This window comes from Passer domesticus, chromosome 23, assembly GCF_036417665.1.
Source record: "Passer domesticus isolate bPasDom1 chromosome 23, bPasDom1.hap1, whole genome shotgun sequence".
Taxonomy (NCBI): Eukaryota; Metazoa; Chordata; class Aves; order Passeriformes; family Passeridae; genus Passer; species Passer domesticus.
In genome coordinates this window covers 2,093,039-2,115,445 of record NC_087496.1, presented here as the reverse complement: position 1 = coordinate 2,115,445, position 22,407 = coordinate 2,093,039, and the positions used below count along the sequence as shown (strand labels likewise).

Below are 22,407 nucleotides of genomic sequence, written 5' to 3'. Positions count from 1 at the left end.
GCTTTGGGAGGCATCAGAGGCGTGGGAGCAGAGCAGGAGCTTGCCAGTGCTGGGACCCCACCCCAGCCAGTTTCTGGGTGCTGAAGGTTGTTCTCCCTCCATGCAAGATCCAGAATAAACTTTTCTTGCTTTGCTTCAGGCACTGCTCCTTGTCCTCCCTCCTTCTGAATAATTTCCTCCCTTGGTTTCTATTTCTGCGCGTATTTATAGACTCTGGTCGTGTCTCCCCTTGAGCCTCCTCCAGACTATATAAATTTACCTCCTCCAGTCTCTCCTCTTACAACCTGCTGTCGAATCCCTGGGCCATTCCTGCTGCCACAGCCAGAATTCTCCCTGGCTTTGCTCCGTGCTCCCCCCTGCAGGGCCCGGTGCTGCCGCGGTGCCAGTCCCATCGCAGCCCACGTGGAGATGCACAATTACTGCTGCTGATCACCTCGGGACCCGCTGAAGCAAAATGCCCGTGGCAACAGCCAGGAACATCTTTCCCTCAGCTCCCTCCGTGCTGTCAGGAGTGTGGAAGTACCCAGCACTCAAAGAGCTTTAACCCCTGCAGCACAGCTGAGCTGTGGAACTTCTGGTGTCTGAGCTTTTCCTTCACATGGGCTGGGCTGGTGCTCCCACACCTCCTGCTCAGGCTGCTGCATCCCCCAGGAATATGGAAACAGCCTCACCAGACCCCTCCTCACAAGGGCAGTGAAACTTCATGGCCTGCAGGAAAGTGGACCCAAGTGAAGCTTGGATTTTTGTCTTCACCTGCTTCTCCTACACAGGGTCAGACAGGTCTGGAAACGCCCTGTGCTGCAGCATCAGCTCCCAGCAGCAAAGCTCCACCCTCTGCTCTGGCCCTGAGCAATGGGACAGTGTGGCCAGAGGGTGAGGGAAGGGGTTCTGCCCTGCTCAGGTGAGACCCGAACTGCAGTGCTGCCTCCAGCTGGGAGGTCTCCATCACTGGAAGGACATGAGCCAAGTGGAGTGAGGCCAGAGGAGCTCATGGAGATGCTCTGAGGACTGGAGCCAGGCTGGGAGAGCTGGGGGTGCTCACCTGGAGAGGAGAAGGCTCCAGGGAGAGCTCAGAGCCCCTCCAGGGCCTAAAGGGGCTCCAGGAGAGCTGGAGAGGGACTGGGGACAAGGGGTGGAGGGACAGGATACAGGGAATGGCTCCCACTGCCAGAGGGCAGGGCTGGATGGGATATTGGGAATTAAGAATTGTTCCCTGTGAGGGCGGGCAGGCCCTGGCACTGGTGCGCAGAGCAGCTGTGGCTTCTGGAAATCCTGGATCCCTGGAAATGTTCCAGGCCAGGCTGGATGAGGCTTGGAACAGCGTGGGATAGTGGAAGGTGTCCCTGTTCATGGCAAGGGATTGGAACAAGATGGTCTTTAGGGCCCCTTCCAAGCCAAACCATTCCATAATTCTTTGATTCTGTGATACCCATGAGTCTCTCTTCTTTCCCAGGGCTGTTGTGTGAAGCCATTCCAAATCCCTGAACTACCCTGAGAGTGCCAATGTTTAGAGCTTCAGTTTCATGTGATTGCAGGGCAAGATGGTTTCCCCCAAACCCTCTAAGGACCAGCCCATGGGGCACATCCATCTTTGGCATCTCTGTACCTGGCACCAGCTGAGGTCCCTGCCCTGGGCACCTCCAGGGCAGGGAAGTGACCCCTGCAGAGGGCAAACACTGGTCAGTGCTTTATTCACTGAGCACCAGGAGTGCAGGAAAGCCTGGGCTCACTCACTCCACCCCCCTGAGCACCTGGATGGCAACCAGAGGCTGTTACTGGCAGACAAGCTACCTGATGACAACTGACAAGAGAAATTCATCTGCATTACTCACAATCCTTACACAGACAGAGCTAGAGAAGCCCCTGCAAGGATCCCACCACTGAGAGCTCATCCCAGCCCCCAGCTCTGATTTCCCTATAAGCAAACCTCTTTTCTAGCTGGGAGTGCCTTGGATTAACTAACACATCTGTCCCTGGGTCCTTGCAGCCCCCAGAGCCTGGGCAGGTCTCCCATCCACACTCCCACTGGATCTAACATTGCTTAAAACCTCAGTGACATCGATAAATGAGGAGGAGAGACCTGTGCAGGGCCACCTGCAATGCCCTTGATGGAAACCCTTGAAAAGGGAGTTAATTCTGGACTCTGCCCGCGCTCGGCTCGGAGGGGATGCGAGCTCTGCCGTCCCCCAAGCAGCTCTGGGAACAAACAAGTTGACAAATGAGGCTGCCTCTTAATGAAGCTGCAGCCAAAGTCAATACTCGGCCCTTCTATCAGGGCACAGATCAAAGATGGTCTCAAGGGCAAACGACCTCGGCAGGGGTGGGACAGCTGTCACTCACAGGAGGGAAGGATGGTTTGAAATGAAAAGGAGCAGTCTCAGAAGCAGAGGGAGACAAGGGCAACTTGCAGAAGCAGAAAGGAAAAGGATTTAGAGGAGGAGACATACAGAAGGTGGGGGAAGCCTTTCTTCCAGGCCTGGAGTGCTCTGTCTTTAGTTAAATCCTGGTATTCTCTCTGTCTCCACCATGACTTCTGCATCCTCACAAACCTGTATTTCAGCTATTTCTCTGCAGAAGTTTTCCTTCTCCTCTCACCCAGCTGACAAAAGACTGAGATGGGGAAGGATTAAGGTTCCCCCATCTATTTACAAGTATCTTGAGGGGTTTAAAGCTTCCCCTCCAGGTTAGGTACACTTGGGGTGATCTTCTGGGAGCAGGGATGGGCAAGAAGGAAGGAAAACAGCACAACAGATAAGGAGACCCCACCCACAACAGCAAATCAATATCTCCAATATCTACAGCTCTTTGCAGCTTGGAGGTAGGATATTCTCACCAGGCAGTTGGGCCCTGCAGCTGCTTTAGATCCATCAATGTGCACTGCACCCTCCAAGCCAGCACTTCAGGCTGTCCCCTGTCCCAAAGAGCAGCCTCACTAAGGGAATGGCTGGGACAGGAGCCCTTTGGTGGCTGGTGTCAGCTGGGACTCACCTGGGACAGGCCATGCCTGATCCCAGCCTGGCTTGGACAAGCTCCTGGATGCAACTCCATACCCCAGCTCTGGCTGGCTAGGAGCAGGTTTCTGGAGCAGGGATTGTTCCCTCCCTGTTTGGGAGCTGCCACAGCACCTGGCCCAGCATGGATTTGACCCTCAGCTGAATGTGAGCCCACCCAGCCATTTCCTGTCTCCAGAAAAATCCACAGGCAGCTCAGCTCCCCCTTTGAAAGCTCCAGGATTGAACACTGGTCTGAGCTGATGGCAACAACGACCCAGCACACTTATCTCCAGGTCAACCTAAATATTTCATTTAGCTTCTAAAGGAGTCAATGCCTTTCTCTCTTTCTTCCTTTATTTTAAATCTCAGAATGCTACTGACTCTCATGAATATTGATGAGGATCATTAGTCACTGAACATTTCACTTCCCTTCTCTTTTCCCATCTATATAAAAGCTTCATCTTTGTTAAAGGGGAAAAAAATCCATCTCAAGTTATATCTCTGGATATGCTTTAAGATTAGCTCCATTAATACATTTATAGAGGAGTAAATACCCATGGGAGCAAATAAAGGGTGTAAAAGGGCATGGAGATACTGACTCTGAGACTGGTGCTGCACTGGAGGGAACTGGGAAGGTTTGTGCCTGATGTTCTTTGCCCTCTGAAGTTCATTGTGGCAGCCTTGGATGCTAAATAATTCTTGCATTGGCTGCCTGGCCTGGGGGATTCCCCTCACACATGATCCCTACCTATCCTGCAGCTTTTTGACCATTCCCACTCCTTCCACCTTCATCAGCCTCAACCTGAAGGCTTCAATCACTGAGTGAACACAGGTGGGAGGCTTTGGCCAGATACAGCAAATAATTTGGGGCAAACAAGAAAAGCAGGACTTGGAGCATTCAGCTGGATACTTCACAACCAGCTTTCCCTATTTCCTTACAAAAAAAAAAAAAGAATTTTTAGAAGGGTTTAAAACCAAGTCAGCTCAAACACAGCTGTGTGCATTGCTGGGTGCTTGGCAGTGCCTTTCAGTCAAATCCAACACAGTCCCACTTCACTGAGGAATGGAAGCAGGATCATTTTGCTGGCCTGAAACACACAATTTCATCCCATTTTGTCATTACAGCAGTGAAATAGAGCTGCCTCACAGTGCTCCTGTAAGGTTGGGATGATGCAGGTTGGGACTGCAGGGATGGTGTTATGTGGCACACAGGGAAACCCTGGGGAAGGAGCTTCAAAATGAGTTATTTAAGCCTTTTCCAAGCACAGAAAAACCACTGGCTCCCCAGTGCCCAGAACACCAGAGGGTTTCATCTTCACACCAGTCTTAGCTCCCACCCACAGCCTGTTGAGCTGGAAGTGCTCCAGCACTCCAGTTTCTGCTCACAATTGCACAGCAGATTTCCTCGTGCTGGTTCAAAAGCCATTTCAGTGGCAGGCCTGGCTGTCTGTCGATCCTGAGTGTGTCTCAGGGTGGGACTTACAAGACTGCAGTTGTTTTAATTGATATTCTAAGTGACAGGAGCTTGGTGCTGCTTCATTGCTCCAGTCTGGGCATCAGCAAACCATCTCTGCCTGCAGAAGCATGTGGCTGTCTCCAGGAGAGGGAGGTCGGGGATCCAGAGCAGGCAGGAACAATCCTGGTGTCTCCTTGCAGCCGTGTCTGTGCCCCACAAGTGCCCCCTAAAGTAGCAGAAATGATGCTCTCCCTTTCTCCAGCCTTGTGTAGAGATGTGCTGTCACAATCTTTCCCCCTTTCTGACCAAAATCTGAATTGTTTTCTTGAAAGCAATGGCTTCCAGATACCTGGAGAGCTAGAGGCTTCCACACAGCCAGGCTATCGTGTCCATGTCAGGGGGATTTACAGCATCATCAGCCCCTGACTCAATGGCAGAGCCAGATCTGCTCTGCTCTGGTGATCACCACATCCTTTAGTGGTGGCCTGGCAGGGCTGGGTTATTTGTTGGTCTCAGAGATCTTCGAGATCTTTTCCAATCTGAACAGTTCCATGACTGTGTGTCAGCTGTGTGACTGGGGTCACTGATCACACTGCTGTCAGGGTCCCCATGAGGAACACGAGGGAGGAAAGCTAAATGACAGACCCCAGGCTGCAGCAGCAGCAGCTCTGCAGAGAGGGGAAAGCTACCAGCAGATACAGCTCCAAGAGAAATTCAGCCTGGAGCAGCATGGAGGTGGGAAAGCCAGAGCTGCCATCTCCAGACAAAAGCCTTGGACCTCCTGTCATTCATGTCCCCCCATCTTCTGATTAAAAATAAACTGGCCCAAAGCCCACAGCACCAAAAGATGTCCAGGCAGCTGTGGCAAGGTGAGGTCCACAACCTTATCTCTGCCATCCTCCAGGTGCAGTTCACAAGCTTTTACCAACAACTTGCCAGAGTCCTCAGGTGCACATCCCATTTCAGTGCCAGAGAGGAACTAAAGGGGCATGGCAAGGGCAATGGAATTCAAGTGGCTGAAATAATCTATATCCCACCCTAGTTATTGATCCATGTATACAAATAATGGAATCCCAGAATGGTTTGGTTGGGAGGGACCTTAAAGAACATCCTGTTCCACCCCCTGTCATGGGGCAGGGACACTTTCCACTATCCCGTGTGCTCCAAGTCCTGTCCAACCTGGCCTGGAGCACTACCAGGGATGGGGCAGCCACAGCTTCTCTGGGCACCCTGTGCCAGGGCCTCAGCACCCTCACAAGGAAGAATTTCCTCCCAGTATCCCACCTAGCCCTGTCCTCCTTCAGCTTTAGGCCATTTCCTCTTGTCCCACCACTAAATGCTCTTGTGAAGAGTCCCTCTCCAGCCTAAGACTCCTGAAATGTTTTTAGTGGGCCCCCCAAAGGAAGTCCCTGCAAGGGAATAGTGCACAGATTCCACAGGATCCAGGTTTTCCTGTACACACCTGCAGGCTGAGCAGTGAGAGAAGCAGCTCCTGAAATGTCTGATGCTGGTACTCAGGGAGTGAGGAAGGATCGTATTCATTTATTTAAGACCACGCAGCAATAGCTTTCCACAGGGGACTGCTGCTCAAATCAATAGATAAAATGATACCCTTCCACCATTAACTGCTACAACAACACTGTTACCGTAAAGCTCCCGAGCTTTGATCAGATTTATGACCAGTGGAGTTGTTCAGCCGCTCCACAGCTGCTGTAGACGACTGGAACATCACGAATGGAGCTCTGCTCCCCCTCTCCAAAGGAGCAGAGAGCAGCAGGAAACTGGGGAGAACAGCAGGTAACACGGGATCCTTCCCTCAGCAGCATCCTCAGGAATGTGCGTGCTGCACCTGCCAGACTCAGCTCGTGGCCACAGAGGTCCTGCCTTACCCAGTTTTCCAGCTGACCCAACCCAGGCAGAGTTTCCCCCTGACACCAGGCACAGGCAGCTCCTACACTGGTTTTCCTCAGGTTTCACTTACATCCCTGCCTTGTTCAGCTCCCAGACACACAAAGCATCACGGAAATATCAATGAGACCTCTGAGATAACAACGCATCCTTAACAACTCCTTGAGAACGGCTCTATCCACTCTCCTCTCCCTTCCCAACGCTTTGTCAGATAAAGAACAAAAGGCTCAGTGAAGCTCACCCGGAGCTGCCGGCCCTAATCAATTGCTGAGTGACAGCGCTGGGTGAGGGGAGCACCCCCATCACAGAGCTGCGAGCCCCGGGCCGGGCGGCACCTTCACTGCGAGTGACAGCAGCCTTAGCAATGCAAGGTTCCCACCGCATCCCGCGGGGAGCTGGAGATCAGCTGATAACGGAGCCTCCAGCCCTGGAGATCAGCTGATAACGGAGCCACCACCGCCTTTGCACCAGGGTTCCTGCAGCTTGCAGCAAAGCTTGGCAAAAATGCAATTCCCAGGGTGCAGACCAAGCAAAGCCCAGAGGGCAAAGCTGTGGGAAGATGCTGGGGTGCTGTTGGAGCTGGTTCTGGGCTGTTGAGCTCTGCTGTGTGCACAGGAGGCTGAGCAGAGCCAACACTGTTTGAACGAAACCAAGTGACATGTCACAGGTCTGCTCCCAAAGGACAGACCCTTTCCACTGTCAGGCCAGAGAACCAAGAGCAGTTTGACCTTCTACAGCAGCACTGAGGTTGTTGGCATCTGCTAGAGGAGAAAGGTCACGTTTTACAGGGATAAGAGGACTAGGTCCTATTTATCCTTGAGGCTCAGGAAGATTCATGCTCAGCCTGTGCTGCTGCAGATGTAAAAGTCACTTGCAAGATCCAGATTAAGTGTTCCCATAAATCCAAGTAATTCCAAGGCAGCAACTGCCTTGCTGGGCTGTTAATGGGTGGCACAAATATGCCACTGTGCCTCAGTGCCACGCTCTAATCAGAGGTTTTCCTGTCAGGAAGGGTTCACTGAACCCAGTTTGAACTATGGTACGGAGCAGAAGAGGCGGTCAAGCAGAGAGACATTTGGAGCAGAGGCACAGCCAGCTTCTCTGAATAAGCCATTTTTTTCCCAAAAGAGCAGAGACTCCAACCCAGAGCACAGCTGGTTTCTCTCCAGACAGTAACACAGGGCCTGACAGAGAAAGGAACTGCAAACCAGACCATTGTAGAAAGGATGCTCAGGCTCCAGGAGGAAAAAATATTGTGAGTCCCTCTTCTCTCCACTGGAGAAATAGAAGGGTATGGTGGGATGGATGACGAGGGGTGGGACATCAGAGGGATGTGAAGCTGATGGAGTGAGTCTAGAGAGGCTACAGAGATGCTCCAGGGCTGGAGCCCCTCTGCTCTGGAGCCAGGCTGGCAGAGCTGGGGGTGCTCACCTGGAGAGAAGAAGGCTCCAGGGAGAGCTCAGAGCCCCTGCAGGGCCTAAAGGGGCTCCAGGAGAGCTGGAGAGGGACTGGGGACAAGGCATGGAGGGACAGGACAATGAGCAATGGTTTCCCACTGCCAGAGGGAAGATGGGATACATGGGATATTGCCATGGTTACATAGGATATTGGGAAGGAATTGTTCCCTGGGAGGGTGGGCAGGCCCTGGCACAGGGTGCCCAGAGCAGCTGGGGCTGCCCCTGGATCCCTGGCAGTGCCCAAGGCCAGGCTGGATGGGGCTGGGAGCAGCCTGGGACAGTGGAAGTTGTCCCTGCCATGGGAGGGGTGGAATGAGATGAGCAGTAAGGTCTCTTACAGGATAAACCATTCCATGATTCTGTAATTCTGTGACTGAACTGGGCACACATCTGCCTGCAGCCCTACAAGCAGCAATGTATCCACGCTCTGTACCCACCACATTATCTAGGATTTCAATATTTGTGACATCCTTTAAAACTTTAACCCAGTTTGGTGTTAGATCCATCTTCTTTCCTCTTTGTCCTCCTTGGTGTTGTGTTTCCCCACCTCAGCACTGCTGCCCAGCTCCCCAGGGACCCCAGCTCTGCCCAGCAGCAGCACTGCTGCAGAAGGAGCTGCAGCCCTCGCTCCTGCAGGAGCTGCAGATTGCCTCAGAGAAGCTATTAAGAAGCAGTCAAATAGAGCAACCTTTCATTGACAAGGCACTCGGCCCTTTAAACGATTCCAAATAGTGTTTTCTTTTTATTGCTTTCTGCAGTTTAACAGCCTTGATTTCAAGTTACTTTGGCTTATGATAAACTCTGGATCTATAACGCCTCTATTCTCTCCCTCTTTGGTCTCTCTTGCCCGCTTCTTCTTTATGTTTTTATTAAAAAAAGATCCAGGAAAACAGATAGCAGATTAAAAGGGAAACAAATTGAAATGGGTCAAATGTATCTTGCTTAGATGACAGCCACCCCATTAGATACTTTTAAACAGGACAAATAATCCGTTTGGAAGCATAAGTGGGCTTTTACATTTATTCTAAATTACAAACCAAATGATTGCAGCCTCAAATGGAAGCACTGGCTAATTGCACTAATATCTCACTAATTCCAGCACCAAGGAATGGGGGAAAAAATGAACAATTTTCACCATTTTACCAATTATTCAATTTAGGCCAAGGTACATTATGCAAACCCTGGATTGAGCTTCCTCTCCATTTTGTGATCTATGACAAGGACTGGAATTCCAGTTATTAATAATGGAGGAGCTATAATTATTCTAAGGATGGGTATGAGATAATTACAAGCCATAAACCCAGCTTTCATATGCACACACAATTCTCTCCCCATGTCTGGCAGCACCAAAACCTTGCTGCAGACTGGAGACACCCTGAAGCTCAGGACAACCCCCCCACGCAGAGCTGCTCGCAGGTCACCATGTGAAGCCAGAGCTGGGAACACGAGCAGGAACACGAGCAGCTGCCCAGCTCTGCAGGCAGGCAGGGGCTGGTCAGAATCAACCTTCCAGAGGCTGGAATTGATCCTGAAGGTTCCTTCCAACCCAAACACTGTATGACTCCATGGTTCTATGATCCCTAGAAGCTGCAGTCTGTGAGGGATGCATGGACGCAGGAATCACCCCAAAGAGAGCAGCCTGGTGGCTCTCTTGCCTTCAGGCCACCACTGTCCCTGTCTCTCTGTCCACAACTCACCCCTGTCCCATATCTGAGCTATGAGGATGAATCCCAACTTTGCAGGACCTTCCCTTGCCCCCAATAACCTGCTGTTGGAGCAAGGCCAGAGGAGGCCATGAACTTGACAAGAGGACAGGAGCACCTTCCTGGAGAAGACTGGGTGGTGTGGAGACCTTACAGCACCTTCCACTATCTGAAGGAGCCACAGGGAAGCTGGAGAGGGACTGTAGTGACAGGACAAGGGGGAATGGGTACAAATGGAAATTTAGACAAGATATCAGGAGAAAATTCTTCACTGCAAGGGTGGAGAGATACTGGCACAGTTGTCCAGGGAGGCTGTGGATGCCCTATCCCCAGAAGTGTCCAGGGCCAGGTGGGACAAGTCCTTCAGCACCCAAGTCCAATGGGAAGTCTCCCTGAACATGGCAGGGGGGAAGTTGGGACCAGATGATTTTAAAAGTCCCTTCCAACCCTTAACGTTTTGGGATTCTATGAACAAAAGAACAGAGCTTTCCATCAGTCCCTTCCATTCCTGCCTTCAGATAAGATCCCAGACCTTCAGAACAGAAGAGTCAAGGTGAGCTTGCAAAACTTTCAAAGCCTTACTCTTTACCCTCCCAAAAGTGAATATTTGTCTTATGCTGCCCAACAGCCACACGCGGCTTTTAAAGAAAAGTCATACACCCAGGTTCTGGGCAGCTCTTCCCTGAGCTGATTTCTGCAGCCCTGACCCAGCAGAGGTGACCTGCCAAGCTCTCCCTCTCACACAGAAGGCAGAGCACTCGTTGCTGTGTGGAGCTGCAGCTCTGCAGCACAGGCTGCTGGTTCTGCTGTGCTTTGTGTGGCGAATGGAGACACCTTGACTGCACAACCCAGCCCTGATGCAAACGGAGAGTGGCTGTTGCCGGAGATAACTGCGGCACAACCTCCTCCTGGCACAGCAGGCAGTGTTTGCATCCCTCTGAACAGGAGGGTTTGTCCTTCCCTCAGCACAGATCATTAACTACTCACTGCTCCAGGAGAAGATGCTGCACCAAATCCTTCTGTCCCTTTCCCTGCTCTGAGCTGGGCATGTGGATGGAGCTCACCCCTCATACTCCAAGAGCTGTGTCCATCCCATGGAGATGCCACCTGCCCTCCACATGTGAAGACACGAGAGCCAGCGAAGTGTCTGGAAGGGGAGGTCAGAGGAGCTGCCCTGCCCTGCTGCCCTGCGTGGGGGGACATTGCTGTAGGCACCTTCCAGCAGCTGGTGGCTGGTGGGAGCAGGTGGTGGAGGTGAAGGCTGACACCTCTCAGTGCTTAATCGTTCCCGTTAGTAGCTTTATGAATGGCAGCCAAAAAGTGCCATAATTGCTGCAGTGACGCTTGCTAATGACTCGAGTTAGATCTGGCAAGTAGTCAAAGGCAGGAGACAAGAAGTGAAACTGCAGGAGCAGCATCTGAATTCCTGCCTTGGACCACTGCAGAGGAGAGCGGAGCAAGCCTGGCTTGGGACCTGCAGGTATGGACAGGGAAGGACCAAGCATGATGGGTGAGCAGAGAGATATTCCAGCACACCCCTTGCCTGCCCCTGGGGAGAGAATTGCATGAGAAAGGAGAAATGGGAATAGAGGAACAAGCCCAGAGTAGCTCAAAATCCTTTTTCTTGGGGGACAAAGGTGACCCACCTCCTAGAAAACATCTTTCTACTCCAAAATCACCTTGAATCAGGGTGGCACAAGCTCTGGGAGAAGCAGGGTAACTCAGCTCACAGCATCACCTCCAGCCCCAGCAGCACCTCCCTTGCCCTGCAGGTGCCTTGGGACATGCAGGCCACCCGCCGTGGCTCCCACTGCCTCATGGCCATGGGAAAGCTGTTCCCAAGGAGCAATCCAGCCCCTCCTGAGCTAACAGCACGCTCCTCCTGATTATGTATCTGTTTCTGAATGTTAACAAACAGTTGGCAGCAGCTGATTGAGTGGGTTATTAGCAGAATGAAGACAGATGGTGGAGGATTAACTCCAAAGCGTCTTTATTGCGCGGCCGTCATTGCAGACAGCTCTCCCTCTCCCTCTGTCTGCAACTGTCACCAGCTCCATTTCACCCCACAGCCCCCAGTGCTCACCAGAGCGCGGGCCCAGCACGAGATGAGCCCATCATCAATCACATGAGCACAGAGCAGCCACACTGGAGCTGTGCCTTGCTGCTCCCCAGCCAAATTCCACCCCCAAATCCAGACTTTTCCTGCTGAGGGCTTTACAAAGTGAGAAGTGGTCGCACCTGATACAGCACAGCAGTGCAAGGACAATGCCCAAACTGTGTTTGCTGTGCCCGTCACGTGGTGCCTGACAGCTGGGAGAGACTCCAACACCGCACCTGGGCCTGTCTGATCACTACACAGGGACTGAGATGAGGAGCTGATGGAGCTGATGGAGCTGATGGAGCTGACGGAGCTGACGTGGGCAGAGGCACATCCATGGACACCGATCTTGGCTCCTCATCCTGGGGCCCAGCTCAGCTGGAAGAACCACATCTGCAGCCAGCTGTGCTAATGGACATCATCCCTTGCCAGCTGGTCAACAACCAGCACAATGCCACCAAAGGCCCTTGCTGGGCACCTCTAACCCAGATCTATTTCACCCTGCTGGGAGAGGTTACCAAACAGATCTGTGTGCATCCAGACTGGATCTTCTCTGTGGGGACAGCCAAAACCACCGTGTTCACAGAATCACAGAATATCCTGAGCTGGAGGGACCCACCAGGATCACCCAGTTGCACTCCTGGCCCTGCACAGACACCTCAACAATCCCACCCTGGGCATCCCTGGCAGCACCAAGGCTCCTGGAGCTCTGGCAGCCTTGGGGCTGTGCCTATTCCTGGGAGCCTGGGCAGCACCCAGCACCCTCTGGGGGCAGAACCTCTTCCTGAAACCCAGCCTAAGGATTTATTTCTCACCAGAAAATGATTCTTCCACATTGTCTAGGCTTCCAACCCCTCTTGTGCTTATCTCCCTCCGAGCCATTGTAGATGTCTCCAGTAAATGACAGGAAAGTTCTAATGGTCCCTGCAATTCCTGTTTCCTCTGGGATGGAGACCCTACACCTCATATTATCCCACTGCCCCACTGCCTTCCTGTGCTTTCAGTTCTCTCAGCTCCCTTGTAATTATTAATAGGGCTGCTCTTCAGCCTCTTTTTAAAAGGAGAAAAAGCTCTCACTTGGCACAAATATAAAAGGGGAGCTGCTCTCTCTCCTCACCCTGGCAAGGGAACTGGCCCAAAGAGTCTGGTTCAGGCACCTTGGGCAGGAAATTCCTGTAGATGACCAGGCACCTGACCCCACCCCAGCTCACACACCATACAGTGTGGATCTGTACTGCAATCCACCAAAGCCCTGGGAAGCTGGATGTCTGAAATTGTCATCTGTAACTGCTTCTAATGAAAACACAAGTCCTAGGTGGTCTTTGTAGCCATGGAAATCCCCCTGACTTTTGTTTTTGGCAGATTGTACCTTTAAACATAATGGCCCTGCAGCCTGCAGGGGCCAGAAACTGGCTGCATGTCAGGCAGGAACACTTTGTTCCCTTTCCCTCACAAAAGCTTTACTTTTGGCCTTTCATGTTTCTTTGTTCTCTCCACACAAAGCCATGCTCAGCCTGAAAAGGGGGCTCACTTCGTAGGCTGACGCAGGCTCTGAATCCATCAGGGGACCAGAGCAATCCCAAAGGACTGGCAGGATGCCCAGGGTCCTGCCAGCTCTGCAACACCCTGTGAGCATCCCCAGGGTCTGGGCACAGCCACAGACAGCCTGCCCAAGAGGCTGGAGGGACAGGAAGGTACCGAGAGGGAGGCTGCACCTTCTCACAGCACTTGTGTCCCATGGGGCAGCCCCTTCCCATTAAAAACATCCTCTAATCAATGTTTAAAGAGTGTGTGGTAATTAACAAGCATGAGGTGAAGCCTTGTGAAGTACTTTCCCCATGTTATCAACTCAGTATCAGAGCTCCTGGGAATGTGAAGGAACCTTTGATCTTCTAACTGATATTTGAACCATAAACTTGCCTCCATTAGAGTTTTACTTCATGGAAACAAACTCACCTTTTACTCTCATGGAAAAAGGCTTCCTGCAGGAGCAGACACCCCCATGGCTAACTGCTGGCAAAACTCCATCCCATGCAGGGAAAAAGAATTATGCAATAGTTTGGGTTAGAAGGGACCTTTCAGGGTCACCCAACCTTCCTCTAGACCACGTTACTCAGAGCCCCATCCAGCCTGACCTTGGATGTTTCCAGAAAAGGAAGAGCAGCAGGGAAAGAGATCACACTCTTTGTCTGAATTTTTTTCAATCAGAATCCCTAAAAAGGGTTAAATCCATGCTCGGGTCAAGTTTCTAATTCCCAGAATGACTTACAGAAGCCAAACTCTGTGAGACATCCTGGAGACCCTCCCATCTCACCGGGCTCTGGACTTCCTTCTCTCATCCAACATTAATCAGAGGAGGCTGCACCAGGGCTGGCTCCAGGAAAAGAAGCTACCAGAAGCAAGGATGGCAGTTCTTCTGAGCATAAATAGTTTTTGTTTAGTTATTATGCTTCATAATTATTTATGATATTTCTATGGATTAATCAATGCTCATAAAGTACTTGGGGAATGACTGGAATATAAAATAGGGAGATTTTAGCAGAAGTTTGAAGAGCGATGTAAAAGAGACTCTGCGAGGTTCAGAGGAACTGGAAACTGGGATTCTGGAAGTGGCATGGTGACCACTGCCACCCAGCTAGAACAAGAAGAGTAGATGCAGCAATTGCTGCAAGAGCTTCCTGTGTGATAAACACTTTCTGTAGGAAAAGACAGTGGGTTTTGGATGTATGGAACTACAAAGCTCCTGCTCTTCTCTTGCAGCTTCACACAGGGGTCTCCCCACATGCCCTCTAAGATGTTCCAGAGATCAAAGGGGAAGCAGGATTTCAGCACACCCTCAGAGGTGAAGCCCCTCACAATGAGATTGCTAAAGAGGAAGAAGAAGAGAAGGTGAGGAAACTGCTCACCTTCAGTCATCCTGCGGTACTTCTCCTTGTACATGAACCCCAGTACTAGGCAGCATCCTCTTCCTGGGAGCCCCAGTTCTGCAAGAGAAGAGAGCGTGGGGTTAGACTGGGCTGGGGACAGGAGCAGGCACCTGGGGCTGCTGCAGGGAGCAAATCCTGCTGGAGATGCCCTTCAGGAAAAGCGCCAGGAAGGTGGGCACCTAACTGAAGTCTTTGATCAGCCTCACAGATCTGAGCTTGGCTGGGCCCCAAGACTGTATCTAAAGACAGGAGGGACAGCATCCTCTCCCTTGCCTGTCCTTAAGCTCTCCGCTATTCCAAGTGAGGGAATGAGCTGCATCTTCTTCCACAGCAGCTTGTTGCAACAACAGGACTCTTTCATCTCTTTCTCCCTTAGTGGGCAGCAAAGTGAAACGGGAAATGGGCCTCAGTAGGGAAGATAATTCTGGCCTAAGGAATCTTGCTCTTTAGAAGCAAGCAAGTGACCCTATGAGCAGGAGAGTGCCAGAGTCTGAGGAGGCACAGGCCTTTGATGCCTTGATTTGTTAATGGGGCTTTTTGACTCTTGGTAACAAACAGAGAGATCTGAGCGTGGGTTTTTCCAGAAGTAGGCCGCGAGCACAGGCGCTCTCCCCGTGCGCATCGCAGAGAGGCAGAGAGCTCTCGTTCTTCAAACAAATTCTCCTGTGTCACAGTGCAGAAAATTAAGGTACCATGTCCCCAACGCTGCCTGCGGACCTGCAGAGCTCCTCGGGGGCTTCTGTGCTCTGCAGAGCCCCGCTGATCAAAGCCCCTTTGATGTTTACTTAATGTGGCTGTGGACTCTGCGGAGCCCCCTCTGCCGAGGAAGTTGTGCCGCTCGCAGGAGGGGAAGGCGGCGGAACGCGAGGCTGGAGAGCGCAGCGGTGGCTGGAGAGCCGAGCAGGACCCGCCTGGCAAGCTTGGCTTTCAGTGCCACGAGGCAAACTTCGGGTTGAATTGCAGATCTGGATTGTGTCCAGAGGAAGAGGGAAGTGTGATATGATGAGGGAAGTGTGGTGTGATGAGGGAAGATCCCCAGATCCACGTGGATATAGACCCAGACACAGAGAATCCCTCCCTAGCAGTGCTTGCTGCCACGGCATCCCGGCAGAGTGGTTACATCCTTTTCTTGTGCACAGTATGCGGCAGAATTTGAGCCTAAACCTAGGAAAAAACCAGACTTCTTTTGATGCCACACACAAGCCCAGTTAAAGCACTTTCTCTGGCATTATACCGGGCTCCACCTTGCAGGAGGCCCCTGGTCTAAGGCTCCCACCAAGGAGGAATCAGCATCTAACCAAAACAAATCACACATGCCAGTCCACTGAGGCTGATGCTCAGACAAAGGCAAGTCTCTTGAAATAATCAGAGTAAGCTGAAATTTAATTGCTCCCCTAAATCTGCCTTGTCCTGGAGGGAATGCCCTGGAGAGGACCAGGCATCTCCAGAATGTGACTCCACCTTTCATGTTGTCATTGGGGGTGCTTGTAACTCCTTCATTGGCCATAAATGTGGTGACTAACTCAGGTGAAGGTGTTTAAAGATCAGGGCAGATGACTCAACCACCAGAACTCTCAGAGGTTTCTTGAATTAACAGGAAGGAGTAATGAGCAGCCATTGTCCAGGTCTGATGGTGCAAACCAGTTCTCTTGCTCTCTAGGATAGAGATAACATGCTCCACCATGGTCTGCACGAAGTGAACAGCCACAAACACACTCAGAAAGGTGCTGGCCTGCAGGGAGCTGGGTGCCTCTGACTGCAGGGACAACCAGCTCAGGCTGCCTCCCTCAGGCCTGGCTGATAATGAGGATCGATAAGACTTTGCTGACCTTGGGGGAGGTTCCATGCAGGATCCTCTGAGGACACACACTCCGTGTGCCTGGCAGAGCCCTGAGCCTGCCCAGAGCCCCCAGGGCCAACTGTGCAGAGCCAGCAAAGCAGGTGAGAGCCTTTATGTCTTTATTGATAGGAAAACAAAACCACATCGATTGCTATTGAGCCTCCAACGAGCACCAAGGTATCAAAGTAATTAAAACAACACAATTAGATTAGTGTCAGACAAGGCAGCAGGGCCCACAGTGCAGCTGAGCAAGCCAGCTCTGCTTGCTCAGATGTGCACACAGGGCCCGTGAAGGGATGCTGGCTGGGTTTTCCTGGACACAGAGCTGGGGTGAGGGGGCCTGCCACCCCTGCACACACCATGAGCACAAACATCACCAAGATCGTGGAATCATTTGGGTGGGAATGGACGTTAAGGACCCTGCCATGGGCAAGGAAACCTTCCACTGTCCCAGGCTGCTCCAAGCCTCAATGTCCAGCCTGGCTTTAGGCACTGCCAGGGATCCAGGGGCAGCCACAGCTGCTCTGGGCACCCTGTGCCAGGGCCTGCCCACCCTCACAGGAACAATTCCTAATTCCCAATATCCCATCCATCCCTGCCTTCTGGCAGTGGAAGCCATTCCCTGTGTCCTGTCCCTCCACCCCTTGTCCCCAGTCCCTCTCCAGCTCTCCTGGAGCCCCTTTAGGCCCTGCAGGGGCTCTGAGCTCTCCCTGGAGCCTTCTCCTCTCCAGGTGAGCACCCTCAGCTCTGCCAGCCTGGCTCCAGAGCAGAGGGGCTCCAGCCCTGGAGCAGCTGTGTGGCCTCTCTGGACTCATCCCCGCAGCTCCAGCTCCTTCTGATGATGGTGGCCCCAGAGCACCCCGAGCCAGGGCAGTGCTGGGGGCAGCAGGAACTGCAGTGTCCTGGGACAATCCCACCACTCAGGGGTCCAGCTCTCACCTTCCCCTTGCAGTGAGCAGAAAGCTCCCAAAAAGGGGGTTGTGGGCAGGGGCTCCAGCCCCAGGCAATGGCTGTGCTGCCCAACAGGCCCAGCCGAGCCCTCAGAGAGGGCAGGAGGCTCAGGCTGAGCTGGATCCCCATGAAATGTGGGTTCTTGCCTCTCTGGAGCCTGGCTCAGCAGGCTGCTGTGGGTGCCTGTCTCCCGTTTGCCTCCCCAAGGGGTGCTATAATTAACACTTATAAACCACTTTGATATCCCATGATGAAAGGAGCTGTACAAAAGCACTGCATTATAATAATTCATACCATAAATTTGTGAGAACATGCAAAAATCTTTATAGCTAAAGGCACCTTTAAATACTTGAGAGAGCCTCTAAAAGGTAAAATACTTCAAGATGACTCTGCTGCCTAAGGATGTCTCACCATTTTGGCTTTTAGTGGCTACCTAAAGCTAAAATAGTTAAGCAGATACGCAGCATTTTAAATGTCTTGGCTTTAGGGGGGCTGCTGAGACACACCAAAATCAGAATGTTTTAACCCTTGTGTGTCCCCATCTCCCTCCAAATCAATCCCGTCCATTTCCTTGTGCTGATCATTGAATTTCTCAGCATGGCAAAAGTAGTTACAGCTGAAGTTGATCATCCCACACCCTGTGATGAAGTGGGAGCTAAGGTATCCTGGTTGGAAAACACGCAGCAGAACCATGGTTTCCACTCTCTCAGAAGTACCCGCATTAATTCACCCCCAAACTGGCAGAAGAGCCACTCACTGGGTAAAGCAGGAGCAACTTCAAACCACAAATTGCCAGTGATAACAAAGCAAAAGCCAATTAAAAGAGACAGACCTTGGAGTCTTTGAGAAAGGGATCAAGGGATCCTCAGCCTGGGAAATAGAGGGGAAAGATAACTAGGAAGAAAGATCTCTCAGTGCTGGCCCAAACTACAGATTACTTCTGCTTTTTCCTTGGTTCTTTCATTGTATGGGATTTTTTTTCTCAATTTTAGGGCAATTCCTTCCCTCACCACTCAGGAAGGAAGGAAATATCAGATCACCGGTGCACTAAAGGCTAAAGCTTCAAAGCTGTAATAAGGGTTTATTAACATAATCATAATATGTACTATTGTGTAGCTGTATCCCACCAGGAATGATAATAAACATTTAATAGCCCAGTAATACCTGTTTAATAATTTTTTGGCTCACCCTGTCTAATTGCAAGTTTATTAAAGAACGATAAACTTTATAATCGTTGTAAAGGCATAATTGCAATTCCATTGCTTATTTAATATTGAGCTAATGATATTACAACTAAGTTATATTTTCCCATACATATTAAATATCAATTAGCTGGTTTAAACTATTGATTTGTATTTAATTAACTATGCTATTATATACCAATTAAACTCTTATAAGAGAAGCAGAAACAGCTGGTCTCTAAAATTAAATTTTTAAAACTTTGTATTAACATAAATATCACGTTTTGATTTTGTCATGTCTTCCTTCTACAGTGATGGCAATTTGCTACCTGTAAGTATTTTTTCTGATTGCATGTTGTATCCATGAGTTGAACTCTACTTTCTGGGATGGGGTATGGGCAACCTCCACGGTAGATATTGTACTGTCAGTCACAACAAAATGTGGAAACTGGGCAAGGCAGAGGGCTGGAAAAGCCTTATCTCACCTGGAGATCCCAGAAGCAAAGAATGTGGCTGGGTGCTCTTCAAAGAGCATGAAATTCTCCAAGGAGAGAAGCTCGACACGTTCCTAAGTTGGCCAGCAAGGAGAAGATCCTACCTGACCAAATCTAAGAGATTCTGATGGAGACTCCTCATCCTCCTGCTTAGGAGTTTCCTGACCTGGTGGATACAGTTGCCTGCTGTACATGGGTGCCTTGGTAAAGAAGAAGTATGGACAGAAAAGCCAGATCTCCCAAGGTTTTCCATGCTCTTGGCTTCACCGTGTCAAGGGATGCTGCATCCCAAAAGTTTGAAGAAATAGGTGAAGGAGCATTTTCTTTGTTTTCCATCATTTTGATTTCCAGGCTCAGAACCATCCCAAACACCCCTGTAACCTCTTCAGAGGACCCTGCCCTGGGCAGCCATGGAGCACCTTTCCCTCCAGGTCCTCCTGCCATCAGTGCTGGGTTCAAGCTTCCTCCCTCGATGTCATTTGCATCCATGAGCATTCCTGAGCAATCCAAACTCCTGCTGCCATTTGGCAGAGAACAAACAGATCCTTTGGCACAGAATTCCTATATTACACTGTTAAATCTGCAGAGCAATCCAAGATCTTCAGAGATGAAAAAAGCCATACAAATGCACATTATTATTAAATCTGTGCCTGGTTAATTTATAAAAACGTATTAAAAAACCTAAGAGGTTTCCCAGATGAGAAAATGGGCACATTACTGTTTGAAATATGAATGAAGCAGAGATCAGTGTTAAATGCCGGAGTCGTATTGTATTTTATTCTACAGTGCTCTGCAAAAAAGTTGCATTTATAAACCCATTTATTGTATTATGTACTCGCAAACCACCTTGTCATCCATTTATTGCACAAATAAAATCTTAAAAGCAGAGGATTAGTCGAGTGTGTCCCTGTGGGACCACAATCTGACTTTAAAGAATCCATCAATGAAAGAAAACAGATGGAGCAGAGATGTTTGCCAGCTCATTGCTCTGAGATGGAAAACACAACTGGCTATTCTCCCACAGCCCACAGACCTGGAAAGAGAGAAGGACATCCACAGGGCTGGTGGAAAACTGTCCTCATTCAGGAGCCAGGTCTGGTTGAAGAATTTATCATTCCAGTCTCCTCTCCTGTTGCTGTACAGGGTGAAGGCCTTAGAGAGGACAGCTCAGCTTTGTATGGTGAGAGAAAACTCCACAAAATTTCAGCCCTGTGTAGAAGCTCTCTTAAGCCCTAAATTTGCCTTAAACACCACCAGAGAGGCACCTACCTGCATTTGGGAACAGCAACAACACAAACCAGTGCCAGGGCTGTTGTCCCTACTGGGAATTTGAAGGGTGAAGGTCTGGAGGATCCTTAAAACTTCTCTCAAACACTTTTTTTGGGCTAAAAACCATAATGGAAAAAGACAGGAAAGCTTGGATGTGCTGATTTTTGCTATGCCTCTTTCAACCCAGTAGAAAACCAGAGTCTTCATAACCCAGGAGGGCGTTTTTTGGGACAAACAATTTTGGACAGGTACATGCCTTGAATATTGGAGTACACTGGAATTCAGCTTTCCAGGTGCCTTGAAAGGCATCAGCACTGGAAGCTTCAAGAGGAAGAGCAGAGAAACACACAGGAGGCAGCTTTTCCCAGGAACAAGCTCTGCCCTGGTACCAGACAATTAAAAGTTGCTTCTTAGCAGGAAACACAACTGGCAGAAGGGGAAAGAAAGAAGAGGGATTTGTGCTGCTGAGCAAAGAGAATGATATCCCTGTGTTCCCTGGCTAATGAAGGGAAAAGAGGCACCTCCAAGTTGTAACTCAGCACTGGAGTGTTTTGAAGAGGCTTTTTTCTCTAGTGGCAACACAGAGCCTTTGGTCCCTAAAGTTCAGAACTGAATCTGTCTGTATTCCCCACTCTCCTCCCCAGCCCTTCATGGCTGATGCACTTTTTCTGAACCTCTCACAAACATGTCCAATTTGGGGAGCATCTGACAAGTGAAGAAAAATCTTCACAAACCTCAAATCCAGTCATTCTTTGGATTATTTTTTTTTCCTTTTCCCGAAGTTAAGAAATCTGATCGAGCTGCAGTAGGAAAAAAAAATTCACCCCAGAGTAAGGTGGCTGCTGGTACTTGAACCTTCCCACACAAACAGCTTTCACAGCTTTGTGTGCACAGGCATGTGTTTACCCTGGTCAAATTGGCCAAAATGCTTTGTTAAGGCCTTGGGGCAGCAACTTCCACAGCTTAACTACACCTCATGTGCAGGAAAAAAGTATTTTTGCTGTATTTCCTACTATAAAAGTTATAACTTCCACACAGGGTTTTATTTGAAAGAAAACCAAATAAAAGGTTATGTAGAAACAATCTATTTTTTTTCACTACTGAATATCAAACCCACTCATGTTTGCTCTGCTGAGAGCTGGGTCAGGTATCCCACACAGTCAGAGAATTCCACATCATGGCAAAAAACACACCCAGGCATTGGAAAAGGCTGGTGGGGCTGCCCATGACCCCAAATTCAATTAGTAGTGCCATGGGAGACAGCTGCTCCCTCCATACCCCCACTCTTGTGGGGTCGGTGTTTCCTTTCACAGTCTCACAGGATGCAGGTGTAGCTCCAGCATTTTCCCCCAGTTCAGTCAAGTTTTGGAATATTTCTCAAGAGCTGCTCTCTCAGGCACCTCAGTGCCTCTGGTGCTCCTGGCCTTGCTGCAGCCCTGGAGCTCAGATCCTCCCTGTGAAGCCCCTGAGTTGTTCAACCAACTCTCCTGCTGGTGGCTCTGACCTGCACTCCAAGGGCTTCCCAGGGAATGAATCTACTTCAGTACAGCCCATTGTACCTGCTGCTCCAGCCAAGTCTTCCAATGTTCTGTTCCAGTGCAATGAGCCGCTGCAGGAAGGGCTGGAACAAGCCTTCCAGGGAAATTAAAACAACAGGCAAGCACCTGCCTGTGCATTCCCCAGTCTCTCCTAGTTCTTCCCCAGGTCAGCCCCTGAAACCAGCACACACCACCATCTGTGCTGTCCCACCAGGAGAAGATCTGAACTGACAGGATTTGCTGATTCTGGGGAGGTGGCAGGACAACCAGGGACATGGCAGGACAGCCAGGGACAGGGCAGGACAACCAGGGCCATGGCAGGACCACCAGGGACACGGCAGGACAGCCAGGGCCATGGCAGGACCACCAGGGACAGGGCAGGACAACCAGGGACATGGCAGGACCACCAGGGACACGGCAGGACAGCCAGGGATATGGCAGGACAGCCAGGGACAGGGCAGGACAGCCAGGGACATGACAGGACAGCCAGGGACAGGGCAGGACAGCCAGGGACACAGCAGGACAACCAGGGACATGGCAGGAGCACCAGGGACATGGCAGGACAGCCAGGGACAGGGCAGGGCAGCCAGGG

At 50.7% G+C, this 22,407-nt stretch overlaps 1 protein-coding gene across 3 annotated transcripts in view; it reads right to left on the bottom strand.

Annotated features, from left to right (window-relative positions):
• Positions 1-22,407, bottom strand: part of KIRREL3 (kirre like nephrin family adhesion molecule 3) — a 368,136-nt gene that overhangs the window by 118,164 nt on the left and 227,565 nt on the right. For 2 of the 3 annotated variants that reach the window (XM_064398046.1, XM_064398047.1), the window contains exon 2: positions 14,522-14,599. The exons of the other annotated variant lie outside the window; for it this stretch is intronic. In XM_064398046.1, coding sequence (XP_064254116.1) covers positions 14,522-14,599 — 78 coding nt within the window. The remainder of the gene's footprint in view (positions 1-14,521; positions 14,600-22,407) is intronic. 3 annotated transcript variants of the gene reach the window in all.